General features: G+C 36.4%; 1 protein-coding gene across 1 annotated transcript in view; it reads right to left on the minus strand.

Moving 5' to 3' along the window:
- ESR1 (estrogen receptor 1) overlaps positions 1-14,887 on the minus strand; it is a 162,776-nt gene that overhangs the window by 57,928 nt on the left and 89,961 nt on the right. Inside the window, 1 exon segment of the mRNA XM_065631464.1 lies at positions 11,249-11,365. Coding sequence (XP_065487536.1) covers positions 11,249-11,365 — 117 coding nt within the window.

Below are 14,887 nucleotides of genomic sequence, written 5' to 3' on the forward strand. Positions count from 1 at the left end.
TCTCCATCAATTTAATTGTAGCTGTCATTGTGTGACACACATGTCACCTGACAACACTGTTCTAGTTTGGGAGAAGACATAACTATTTTTTTAATAGAAAAATGTAAGTAGGGAGAATTCAATTATACAGATTGTGAATTTAGGCAGGAACAATCTCTCTTGTCTTGTAATAAGTGATAAGGATGTTGCAGCTGTTGTGTTTTTCTCTGAATATTCTATTCAGCAAAACTGGCTTTGTCCAGTGCTGTTTGTCTTAAACTTACAGCAACATGAAACTAAGATAATTCAAAATCACCACCTGCTTTCAAGAAATCTAGAAGTTGTTATCATTGTGTAGCCAGACCATAAAGATAAATTAACTTCTGTAGCAATTTCTTTTTTTTAACTGTCAGGAAACTTTGCAAAAATCACAGTGGTCTCTCCAAGCCAGGTGCAGGAAGCCTATGCTGCACAACCAGAAGTGGCAGCACATTTGACTTCAGCATTCCAGGTCCATATAGAGGGATAAGACAGTATTTCATCCTCAAAACTGCTATATAACATCTACTGGAAACAGGAGGTTTTATTTCACATTTTATAAATGAAGAATTTTACCTGTTATTCAATATGCTATGTGTATAATTAATATTTGGGAAAAGAAAGATGACTGCTGAGAGCTCTCACTCCACCTCAGGAGCTGATATTTGCAGGACCATTAAGGAGAAGAAGAAAAACTTTCCTTTGCTACTCTTCCTTATTTTAACACTCAGCTTTTAAGGAACTGCTCTGCGACTCTCCTTCTAGCCCTGGAAGGTAGGTCTGTAGCACCTAAGAATTCACAGGAACAGCAGAACAGAGAGAAAGAAAAACTGAACAACTACGAAGAGAATTGATGGAGATCTGAAGCAGGGAAGACAACTGAAGTGATGTGGGGAATGGGATTAATTAATGCTTCTAGGATATATTTTATTACCAGAACATAATTATGGAGTTGGGAAATAATTCTAATTGCTGCCTGCATAATTTTTCATCACTTTATATGCTTGCAGAGGTGATGTAGTCCATTCAGGTTAATTACTAATTTTATTTTATTTTTTTTTCCCAGTGTATCTTTCTTGTTTCATCTTTTCTTTTTTTCAGTGACTGAAACAAATAAGCCTATCTTCATAAAATGCTTGGTTTAGGATATAGCAGTCAGTATATCGATGTATCTTTCAGTTGCATCCTCTCCTTGCACTTGCTGAGTTTACACTGCACTACAGATTTTTAAAGTACTAAAATAATAACTTTCTAAGCCTTTCCTCCTTCCATGGGCAATGCCTTGACAAAAATGTTGTTTCTTGTTCTTGTTTCTCTTTACAGAAACACAGATTAGGGGCATATTGTTTATTTGGGGCTTTTTTTTCATATGATCTATAGTAAAATTCATATTTTTCATTAACCTACAGTAAAATTCTGCTTTTAATAGTTTCTCTAGTTCTCATAACATATATCATCATAAACATTGCAGGAGTAGAAAAAAAAATATAACCAGTCATAGGTTGTAGCCGTGATAAAACTGTGAGATCTCAGGTACTCTGTTAGTAGAACACATTTTAATATCTTTCACCTGATGATCTCAAGGGTCTTTTATTCATAATGGTTTTAACTTCTCACAAACCAAAAACATCAAAATCAATGTACAAAGACTCAAAATCACCCAGTGAGCAAGCAAGAAAACTAAAAGCAACACCTCAATCACCATTACATCTCAATCTAAAACTTTAGGCATAGAAAAAGTTTTCTTTTTCTAGCATGTGCTAGCCCTGACACATGCAAACAACCAGGATGTCTGTAGACACACTCTTGGCTTTCACATTATGATTCAGTGACAATAGAAAGGCTTTTTAACAAAATAACAGAAGATGGTTTTAATGTTGGTGTTTACATATGGTCACCATTTGAGTAATGGCACAATAATTTTCTACTGCTGCAAGAAAAACTTACACTCACTCCAACTGCATTTTTAGATTCTCTAATTCTTAAGGGTACAAGAAGATAGCAAGTTTAGAGGGGAAGTCCAGAGAATTTTTTAAAAAATCCATGAACTGTTAGATCCTGTGACCCCTTTTTGACAAATTACCAATACAGACAAAAATAATCTCTATCGCAATACCTGGCTTTTTTTTTTTTTTTGTCCTCTAACTGCTTAGAAACCCCATAAATGACACGAAAAATGTTTCACTACTGTTCACTATCTTTCCATTACTACCAGTGCCTTGCTATCCTACAGTTCCCACACTTGGTTCAGTCAGGTGGTGATAACAGCATCAGTCACAGCCCCAGCCATGGGCACAAGAATGCAGTTACTGCTCAGAAGTCACTGGCACATAACTTTGAGCTGTACCGCTATTGGTACAGGGGAAGCGCTCTGCGAATCCTTGCAATAGGCAGTGCTCTACAACTTAACCTCCAGTTTATACTTGACAGACATTCAGATGGCATTTCAAGCATTTAAACTAGTGGAAACAAAGTAGATTTGGAAATTTGGCAAGTCAAAACATAAGAGAAACTAAGTGCCAGAACTGGAGAACCAGAGTTCAGTTTCTAGGCAGCAAGCATATAAGCAATACCTTCTCACTTGTATCAGAGTTGTTTCATGTCTTACTGGAACTATTTTACAAAATAAGTAACTTTTAACACAGGGAAGAATCTCCTACTTAAAAACTGTCTACTCAGAAATAGGTTTTCAGCTTTGAAGATTTTCTTCCTTATTTTACTGCTTCCTTTCCACTTCAGCAACACAGCTGCTGCGGCTCCTAGGAGGAACAGGTTCAGAACAGAGCTGGTGGAAACATTATGGGAAAGGACAGCCTTATGCACAGGAAAAGACTGCAACACGTAAGTTAAACAAAATTAAGACATTCGGCTCATGAAGAAATTGGAAGAAAAAAGTCAGAGTGGGGATAGTGAGGGTGAGGATGGCGTGGGAACTGTGCTGAAACTCCCTGTAGAATCAACAGTTTGTGGCCATACTCTGAGGGAAAAAAATCATGGCAGAAAGGAAAAGGAATTACTTTTTTTTTTTTCCCCCCCCTAAGAGGACAATAAAAAGATGGATCTCTGATTGATTTTGGAAACAGTGGTCTGGATTACCTGGTACAGTGATCTGGTTTACCAGCTATCCTCCCAGTCTGGAGCAACCTGTGAACCTGAGACTCTTCACAGTTCTGCTCCTCGCCAGCAGACCTCAGATGACAAGAGACATTTGACACTTCTATACACATGCACAGCCTTGCAGCATTAGCAGCCTATAATTTTGTCAGTTTGTCAAAGCAGTACTTCAAAAGTGCTTGGAAACACCTCCTCTGAACAATTTTGTTACTCTTTAAGGTTGATCTACCTGATCAAAATTAAGTTGAAAATTGACAGAGAGAAGGAATATCTGGTGTTTTGCAAAACAAACCCTGCTTGAAAATAAAGACTAAGCATATGTGGTAAGTAAAAGAGATTACAAATAAGAAGGTATCCTTCAGAAAGCCAGGGAGTCTATAGTCCAGTTGATGACCAGAGTATTCAAGGAGCATGCAGAAAACAGGTCATGGCAGAGAAGCCACATGAATCCTTTACAGCAGTGCTCACAAAGGAAGAAACCAGACTTTTCTATGCCAGACACACTCTCTTTGGGGGCAGTAGGAGAACCTTTCTGAAGTTGAAGTGGGAGTTGAAGAGGTTAGAAACCTAAAATCCTCTCTCAAATGTCCTAATACAGGAGGGATTTACTAACTGCTGAAGAAGAGCTCTGGGACTCACTCCAGACTCACTTTGGTACCATTGCTGCTGTTGGCAAAAGTGACTGCAGAAGGAAAACAGTGTGACAAGCCAACAGTTCCCTTATGGGCACAAACCTGAATGTCATCTAAGTACAACTGGCTTTAGAGTCTAAAAGGTGAATACAAGCAAGGCAGCTGTCTCCTAATGACCTCTTACAGTAATTTTGCTTTGCAGATAGACCTCGTTAGCCACACCTCCCCGAATTCAATATTAACACTACATTGGAAATAAAATAAAATCCTTCCGTTTCCTCTAAAACATAAGGTCACTGTAGCTGCTGTGCATCAGTGGAGGTCAGAAATATAACCACATTCTTGATAGACTTATAGCAGATGGAGATTGCTGAAGCTATGACTGCAATGTAGATCCTAATGTTGTAATGTATCTCGGCATGTGGGTCCTTCCAAGGTGATTTTGAGAGCTTTGTGATTTGGGGAGCTTTTCTGCTTGGTTCTCCACACATAAATACATTATTTGGTCACAGGAAAATAACACCATTTTCCAAATTCAAATTTTATAAGCTTAATAAATTACTACTTTTGAATATGATTCAGAAAATCAGCCTCTTTATATCATATCCATTTCTCTTTTAGAAAATCAAACAGAAATGTAAATTGTGCTGAAAACCCAGGTGGGTTGACAATTACTTTAAATGAGAAACGTTGTCTGAAATCTTCTAGAAAAAATAATCAGAATTTGAACAGGTCTGCCCCAACTGACAGTGTTTAATAGCCTGGTTTCTGAAAAGGATATCTAGACACTCGGTACTATAAATAAATAACAAATTTCAGTTTCGTCTGTGCACCTGGATGTTGCAATTCTTTTTACTCCTGAGTGGCTGATGACCACTCTATGTCTGTTTATCTGGGTGTTTTTTTCAAAAAATATCTCTTATTCTTTTCCATTCTGCATCTTTTTTCTCCTCTATAATCAAGACTACTTTTCATTAAAAGAGAGAGAGAGGGATATACAAGCTGAAGCAGGGGGATGCAGGGCCCAGGGCTTGCATTCAGATATTCTGGTTCAACTCCTGGCTCTGCCACCAGTTTTCTCAGTGAACAAGTCACATTACATATCACAGTGCCTCCATATTCCTAACAGCTACAGTGCAGATCATAAAACTGGTCTTCCGTGTGAAGTTTTTAAAGATCTAGTGAAAAAACCCTTGTTGACAAGCAGGTAAATGTAATTTGGGGTCTCTAATGACTATTCATAACTCACAGTTTGAGAACCAGTGATCTACTAATTACAGATGAAGGTGCAAGAGATGATTCACCCTAATCTGTATTTTGGCATTCAGCCCTTGGCATTCATAGCACACATTTTAAAGAGCATCAGAGGACATGTAGAAGAAAAGCAAGAGAAACTCTATTAATCCATCATTCAACTGAATCCCTTTCAAGTGCTGACGCTCCTGCACAAATCATACTAGGTTTTGGCTACAGCAAGTAGGGCAACAGCCCCATTTCTAGGCAATATTTACAGTGAAGCCATAGACATTTCAGGAGTCACAATAAACCCTTTACAGGGACCATACATCATCATGATCTGGAAGAGCCAAGTAGTTCTAGGAGTAAGTGACCATTAGTATAATTCTCAAAGACAGTGAAAAATTGTAACTGCTACATTTTAGAAATTAGACAAATTAGTGTACTGAAGCTATTCGAATTGTAAATGCCTAACCAAGTGAAGAATCTGAAGCTCTAGTACTCTAAGAATTTCTCAAGCTCAGCAAAGAGATCACACCAGCTCTTCTGACTTACACAGGCTTGCCCAAAACCAGTGAATGCACAGTGATACCCTGAGGTACCTGTAGTATGAACCAGTGGCAGACAGGGTGGAGACACAGCAAGGATCCTAGACTTCATTTAAAATTAATCAGCAATTTAAATGGGGACTGTTTCATTGCTGTATCTATTCCCAAGAATTTCTAATCAAGAATGTAAAGGCCAAAAAGCAAATGTAAACAAATACACAACTGTAATTAGCTTTATAATCTCAAACAAATGTTCAAGAGTAAAAAAAAAAATCTGCAGTATTATATTTTTTTTATATAACTAGCTATAGCACATAAATAAGCAAAAGACAGCTTGTCACATTTCCACCTGACTGTAAAAGGTCTTAAACAATCTTGTTTAAATTCAGTGTTGAACCTGCACTGAGCAGGTGATCCAACAAGAGTCCTCCTGGAGTTCCTTCTAGCCCAGATCATTCTGTGAAGTAGAACAGGAAGATAAAGTATTTTTTGGCAAAAGTGTTTACAACAATGGTTTCTCTTTCTTATTTTGGGGGCAGAACAGCAGAATATTATATTTGGGGACAATTCAATGGCAACAATCCACTTTGCACATGTAGAAAGGGGAAATAGAAACATTTCACTAAAAAGTTTGACTTAAATTCCATCCTATTTTCCAGGAGGCTGTACTAAACTCACAAAAGTTTGCTTCAAATGCTGCTTGAGTACATGCTTTCAGCCCATCAATTACATCTTAAAAATGTACATTTGCTCATACATTTATCAAGCCCCACCTACACAGCTATTTGGCTGAGTACAGAACAGTATGTCTAATAAATATCATAAAGGTTGTCCTCAGAAAAACGAAAATAGCTTCATGTTGTTAATCCATTTTCTTTCATTCACTAATTTCTATTTTTATATAATATTTCATTAAAAGATAATTACATGAAAAACTAGAAACTCTGGAGCCCTTCCAGTGGTTGCATCAGACATCAATTTACCTCTGCTTTTGAGAAGGATTTTAATAACCCTCTAGCCTTTTAGCATGAACAAATAGAGCATTCAGCAGGGGAGCATAGCTCTCTCCATTTAAAGACAAAAAATCAGCAAGGTTCTTCTCTCAGAGGATGGCAAATCTGCCCAATGTTTTTTCTTTTCCCTGAAAAGTTTTCTTAAACTTCAGTAACACTGTTACGCTGAACCAGACTGACTTCCCACGTGGTTAACAGGTGGCTAACTACTTCAAGAGAATGTTAAGAGAAAAATGGAAAGCCTCCGGTCTCTAGACTCCAATCTCTAGAAGTTAATGAACATTTCTATAAGCACCTGGCATGTGGTTGTAGCAGACTGTTACGGAAAACACAGACTTTTATTCCCTGGGCTGTACCACAGTAATCTCTAAAGGGTTCCCAGATAATTTCTGAAGGCAACACTGAAGGATGCGGGTTTCAAATGCATTCTAATGCTGTAATTTCTTTACCACAAGAAACAACACTCAGAATCTTCTCTCTATAACATGAAATTTCAGGCTGTTCAAAGACAGTAAATATACAGGATCACCGTCTGGATCTAATACATGACCACTCAAATCCTTGATTGCCACATTTGTTATGACTTGAAGCTGGGAAGCCATCAGCGTTCGATGACTGACAGAATTATGTAGGTCTCAGGGTGACTGAAAATGGGCTACCAGGCAAAAAAAATGATTTTTCATTAAGGATCTGGCATTTAACATTATGGCGAATTTTGGCCATAGCCACTGACTCCACCAGCACTCTGTTGCTCTGATCCCACACAGTACTTGATCTTAAATCTGCCTTGTCACATATGAAAGGACGGGACAAATGTATCATGCTAATAACTAAAATTCCTCATTCATTTGCCACACTATAAAATAATTAATAAATGACAATAAAAATAAGGTGGTTGTGATTTCAGAGAACAAGGTCCTTCGGAACCAAATTATCAGAAAGCCATTAAAATAACAAAGGAACAGAAAACTAGATCTGTATTGGAGCAGAGATCACCTGGACTGTACATATGGTTGGAGCTTCAGGTTTACAGTGGCTGTAAAAACTCCATTTGGAAGCTGGGACACACCACTGCGTGATAGAGTAAGCTGGAATATACTTCTCCAAGCCGGAAGAGAAACAATCTTCAAGACATCATCAGTAGATTTAAAAAAAAAAAAAAAAAGCAACCAACCAACCAAAAAACCCCAAAACAAACAAACAACAAAAAAACACCCCCACACAAAACCCCACCAAATAGACAAATAAACAAAACAATGCCACTCTTTGCCTTCTCTGCTACCCAACCAGAAGAAAGAGGGGCATGATAAGAAGCTTATTCTATGTGACTGCTTTATCCTCACATACAAACAGGCATGCTCAGACTAAATAATAACATATAATTTTAAGGTTTCTTTAGCTTATTCAGAAAGACAGAATGAAGCATTTGGAGAAAATATAACAGCTATAAATTCTGCCTCAGATGCTGACTACATCGGCAGAGACTCTGGCAGTCTAATTGTCTCTCGAAGCAGCACAGTAACATACAGAAGAAAACACTTACAAACATAAGAGAAGGAAAATAACTCTTCAGTACTGAAAGAAATTTTTAAAAGATGAAAGGACAGTGGGATGAAAAAACTGATAAATTTTCCACAGAAACTCATAAATAAATGTTCCTACAGCGCAGCTCAAGAGCCACTTGAAGTCTGCATTTTTTCTGAATGAAGACCCGAAAACATACTTCAGTTGTGTCCACTCTCTTAAAAATAATGTATATGAACTTCTTTCTGCTGCATTAAGTGACCTTCTACAAGAAAACATCAGCAACCATAGCTTTTAAGCTATGTTTAAAATCAACCACAGACATTTACTCAAGATTTTATCTAGCTTCCCCCATATTTACCGAAACTCAATAATTAATATCAGCTATTGCTCAGAAGTTAAATGATAGATAGAAGTCACAAGTTAGCAGCTTTGACAATTTATGAAGAAACTTCAGCTGTTTCCCACTATTTCTAAAGGTATATCGTCATAAGCAAGTTGCGGAGATAGATCTACAAGTGAGATGTGACACAACTGAATATTTTTCAAATGCGTGATAGAATCAATGTCTTTAAACAAGGCAAATCCTTCCATATGAACAAAAGGAGATTATTTAAATTAAAAGATTCAATCAAGAGAACTATGAATTATTAGAGAAAAAATGTGGACACTGAGTTAAATGCAGCACTGTGGTTCAAGTACGTTGAAGAAAAGTGTTGTTGTGAGAGATGCATGAAAACAGAAAAGCTTAAGAGATTTCCTTAGTGAAAACAAACAACAGCAACAACAACAAAAAACCACATTTAAAAGTTAACTCTTTAAAAGCCAACCTGATGGCACACTGAGAATATTCACTTAACCTTTATCTTCATCTGAGAGAAATATGACAATCGTCGAGTGCTATCTAAAGAAAATAATTTCTTTCTCCCACAGCTATGTGGACAATACAGGATCAGTAATGATTCCAGCAGAATCTTGAATGCTTTACTTCGTCCTACATTAACTTTACCTTTCTTGAATACTTCATGTACAGGTGTGCCAGATTTATAAAATCCAACCGAGGCATCTCAAGAAATTCATCCTCGACTTCATAAAATAAATGTTCTTAAACTCCTGCCTATGAACCAGTGAAGGATTTCAGTGCAATATTAATGGTTCTATAGGAGCAGGCAGAATTCATGCACCTGATCTCCTTGTTTGTGAATTGTGAGCTTAGTTTAAAACAAAACAAAACACAAAACCGAAACAAAAGCAAACAACAAAAACACAAACAAACAAACCACCAAAACACAACATTGACTATTTTTGAATTGCTGCTTGCTGTAGTGACTGAGGAAATCTTACAGCATTGCAAAAGGAAAGAATGAAATCCACAGGGCTTTACTCAAGTGAGGGCCACTGTATGAAATAAAAATTCCATAATATCTGCACTAGAAAGAAAATCTGGACAAAATTGCAGTCTTTTTTGGGTCTTCTTTAATCTACAGAATGCCAGTTGAGAATTCTGTGCAATTTTCATGTGATTAAAACAATTATGTATGGAACAGCAGAAAAATCTATTACAACATGTATCTGAGAGGAGAGATATGAAAAGCATCAAACTGGTACAGCTGATCATTAATTAAATACATATGAGATTAAATGGATGAAAATGTGCCAAAAGAAAGATGTAATATCATCAACATAAAACATAATGATATATCTTAACTATGATCTGGCACATGTACCACGGTCAAAGCTAAATCTGCATGGCAAATTTATGTATGGGATTTTCTGATTTTAGTTTGCCTTATCTGAAACCAGAATTTCTTTGGACCATCTCTGTGAGATAGAGAGATATACATGTGTATATATATATAGATACCTATATATATATATATACACACCACAGCTATGGTATATGTGTATATATATGGTATATGTATATAATTATATATTTTTTACTTCAGAGAGTTCTAGCCATATACACCAAGATGTTAAGACAGAAACAAAGCCACTCCAGATCCACGAACTAAACCTTATTAAAAAAATCAGCTGCTGTCTTAAGCGTTAGAAACAAAAGGAGATTTGACACATTCCCCCTGTTTGCATCCCAAAACTGAGATGAACAAAATCAGTTTCAGATCTTGCCTAATCCTTGAGTTGAGAAAAATGCACATTCAATTTCAAAGGGAAGCAACAACTGACTAGTTTTCCTTTACTCTTTCCCCTTTTGTCTTTTTCCCAAGATTCCCAGACTTGGCCTGCCTTGACCACACAGACTGGATTTACAAACAATCCTTTGTTGTGTGAAGGATACACATGATGAGCTACTCCTCTTTCTTGCCCCAGATTATTTGTGCAATAAGTAAGCATTAGGTGTGCCAGACAAAGGGAACATCAGGTACTGTGACATACAGGAGAAAGGCAAGTATCATGAGTGATCCAAAATTATGTTACAAACGAATTCTTCCATCGAAGAACAGACCACAGCAATTGTTCGTTATTGTCATATTTTTCTAATTTTACCTCCAAAATTTAAACACTGGGTATATAAATAAAGTAATTTAGTGGTATTCCAGTGGCATACAGTGTCTGATTTTTCTTCTCTGACACCATTATTACATAAGTATGTTCCACGAAAAAGGTATTTATCTCAGTTTTTTTAAAGGAATGAGCCTTTAAAATTGTTGGGTGAAATTAATTCACATATAAAATATGTGTACGGTACTGGAATAGAGGAATTGACTTGCCGTTCCAGAATTTACAGAACAAGTACTACATATTGAGAAGTTTATTTTAATTAATATGGACTGATCTGAGACAACCAGTGCTTTTCACACTGAACTGCAAACTGCTACAAAATCTTGGGTTAAGTTTCATTCATCATGATCTGGAGTCTATCACAAGAGACCAAAAAATAATGAATTAAAAATACTAACAGAAGAATCCTAACTCTGTTGAAGTCAATGTTCCTATTAATTCTGATGCAAATTTGGGCAAGAATAATAACATGGTATTTGGAAGTTTTTTATTTTTACTTAATCACTCTTTGATTTAATACACTTCAGCTCAATAAATTTAGTTGCTTCTTCCTTTAGGAACCATATCAACTGTCCAATGAAGTTAAAAGGGAGGAAAGCAGACACCAGTGCTGAGGATTTGTTGATTGCTGTGTACATACCACCTTTCATCATTCCCACTTCATAGCATTTTCTTAGTCGGCAAGCCTGGCAACTCTTTCTTCTGTTCTTGTCGATGGTGCACTGGTTGGTAGCAGGACACATGTAGTCATTATGCCCTGTAAAACCAGAGGGAAAGTAAAGACAGAGTTATACACAGACATAAGAAAACTGCCTGTAATACTCTCTTATTTTTCACTGAGTATTTAGTACAGCATCTAACATTTTGGGAAGGAGGTAGGGTTACCATCATAATGTATCATAAAAGTATTAATACGGGTAGTGAAACTAACATCTATTCACAATACATTTATTCAAAGGTTCTTTAAAAGTACTATCAAAAACACAAATTATAACTTCTGTAAAATGATTAAAATAATGAAAAATTTAAGCAGACAGAAAAGAGGATAGATTAATATGAACAAGTCCTTTGACTTCCTTGCTCTTGGCCTGAGAAATACAATGTCACTTGGCCCATGTGCCTGTGTTGATGTTAAATCTCTAACTGTACAAAACAGAGGTTTATAGAATTAAAATGGTTATGCACAGAACATTTTTTGATTTCACAATCTGGGGCAGTTAAGAAACAAACGACAACATAAAACAGAAGCAACAAACGTTAATTAATTGTGTCTCAGGGATAAATCAGTATCTATTTTCAATTGCATGTCTACTGATATATGCGAAAACTTTTTGTCATGACAAATTATTAAATTATCATATGTATCATATGCTGCAACCAAGTTTGGTACTGGTACCTTTTCCTTCAGAGCTCCAATTCCTCATTTGTTACCCCATGCATCTCAATTCTTGTTACAAACACTTTCAGCATACCATAATTTGTTACTGCCAACAAACCTCTACTCCAATTTTTTCTTTAAAAATGTGTGCTTAAATCTGCCATAAAATTATTTTCCAGGCACAGACAAAGTTTTGCAAGGACAAAAAAGACCATCCAAAATTATATTACTGGTGCTCTGTATTCATCTAAACACAACTAAGGTACAGCACACAATGAAAAAAAATTTACTGCAGAACTGTTTGTTCTTTTGTTCAGGTCAAGGGATCAGCTTGAGGTAAAGTAGGGTGGAGGTTTTACAGAGGCCTTGGTCTCATCACATCATCTATCCTTGACTAGAAATTAGAAAATAGAGTAAAAATTACTATCAGATTACACCAGGAACATCTGTTCTTTAATGCTACATAACTAGGATCCAATCGAAATAAGCAGCCAAACTGTAAACTTGTTAATATGGTGACAGCTAACTACACACTCTCTCAAATAGACAGAATTATTATTTTTTAGCTCTACTTGACAGAATAGTATGATACTGGAAAAATCTGAATCTGCAGATTTTGCTCCAGGATTGAGGTAAAGATGTAGAACAGAAACACTACCTCAACCTCAGCATGAAAGACCATTTTAATTTTCAGTTCCTCTGGTAGGATACAGACTGTTCTATATCTGATGCAAAACATTTCACATGTAAGGAAAAAAAAATTAGTGAGAAAGAAAACAGCTTCGACCATACAAAAATGCAATATCTACAAGGAAAAGGAGCAAAAAAGGAAAGTATGTTTTTAAGAAAATGAACAAATATTAGGTCACACTGAACAGCAGCAAAAGACTGTATCACCTGAATAGCACCTGATCTCAACCACCAGTCTTGCTTTATACACCAAGCTCTGAAATAGTGCGAGAAAAAGATGGAAAACTTTAATTACTCTTTTTAAAAAGAAATACTTTGACAGAGTATCTGATCTTCTTCCTAGCAAAGTTAAAGGGTAAATTCAAAAGCGGAATGAGCACCAGCACTGAACTCAGCAAATAACTCATAACACCATTTAGCTCTCTGAAAAATAAGCAGATAAATGTTCCCACTTAGGTCAAAACTGAATACGTGCTTATCACCTTTGCTGGACTGACTGATGCTAATAAGCTCCGAATCTCAAAAAAAAACCAAAAAAAGTGACAATATGCAGAAATCAAAAATCAAGTCGAATCTATATCAGCAAGGCAGCCATCCTTTTTCACAGTACTTATATGGGTGATAACCTTTTCTTTCGGTCTGAACGTAGATTTCCATATGCAAACTGCAAGCATTTGGGAACAGGCATTTACTTTGTAGAATAGTACATAAAATAATCCTGGTTTTGATAGAGCTACAGTCCTGACTGAAAATAACATGATTCATATGATCATATTTTTACATCAAAAAGTTTTATCTTAAATATACCCTTTAAAGGTTAGCATAATTAGTCTCTTTTCATGCACATGACCTGCACCTTAGACAATCCATTCTTCTTTCAAAGTGCTTGACAGACTTCACAGAATAAAGCCTGTAAAATTGTGAATGCAAAAAAAGAAAGATCTGTGTGTGAGGGGCATACTTCTTCACATTATGAGTGCCATAGTATTGTCATTGTTTAGACTTCATATTTGCTGTAAATCTAGGAAGGAGATAACGCATTTAATATTTCTCATAATTTTTGGTTTAGTTTAACCAACATGTTTTCAGGGGACTGGAAAACACATAAGCAACCAGAAGAAAATATTTAATAATTACATTATGGAAATTATGATCAAATTAATCAGGGAAGGAGAAAGAAACAAAGGGCAGAAGGAAGGCAGGAACCTTTCCTGCTTCTCCACAATACCATCTGATTTCAAGTATTCATCCACAGGAAGTGAGGAAGGAAGTTTCCTTTGAAAGGCACAGACACAGACTGGGGAAGTCTAGCTTGGGGTGGCACGGAATGGAAAAAGGTGGAAGAACACAATTAAGGAATAGTTAACACACAAAGACAAATTCTGTTTTGAAGTGAAATAGTATAACACAATACTCTGCTGTAAAGTGATTTGTCTTTCACCTCTTCTACCTTTTATTTTATCCTTAAAGCTGATCTCTTGGCAAAGCTGATACTTAACAATCCGACTTATTAGAAGGGTTTCTCACTGGTGGGAATCATCAACATGAAAGTGGCACAGACCACAAAGTGGTGGTATACAAAGAGAAATACATGCTAGAAGAGAGGCTAATTAGGCTATTTGGATAGTTGGTAGCACATACCACCTAGACTCTGTGGTCTTACTGGGTTTAAATAAACTATCCAGATAACCTGCACAAAATTAAAGACAGTGAGTTTAATAGGGTAGAGCCCCTAGTTTTAATCTCCCCACATATCTATGACTTGCACTGTCATGAGCTATAAAGGAAGAGTTTAAGGGAGCTATTGAAGGAGCTTGAGGAGGGGTGGTTTGTTTTTCTTATGACGTCTCATGCACATTTTAAAATAGTAAAAGAACATGAAGTATTATTATAGCACTTTATTATATGCTAAGGTCTTTCCAGAACAGAGTGCAAAGATCTGGCTCTTTTCTCAAAGCACTAGTTTTAGATGTGACAACCTGCATGATAACAACCAACAATGGAGGCGGGGAAGATGAGGGAGCAAAAGGTCAATAAGAAGATAATGGCTGAAATTAGTACGATTTTGGGCTTATTCTAACCCAGCCTGTCATAATCAGAGCTTTTTCTTATTACACATGCAGTCTTTCATCACCATGAGTCATGCAGCTAACATTTATGTTCAGAGAGACTCATCATTGTCCATCAAAGGGTTCTCAAGATAGCTATGGT

This window comes from Caloenas nicobarica, chromosome 3 (genome assembly GCF_036013445.1).
Source record: "Caloenas nicobarica isolate bCalNic1 chromosome 3, bCalNic1.hap1, whole genome shotgun sequence".
Lineage (NCBI taxonomy): Eukaryota > Metazoa > Chordata > Aves > Columbiformes > Columbidae > Caloenas > Caloenas nicobarica.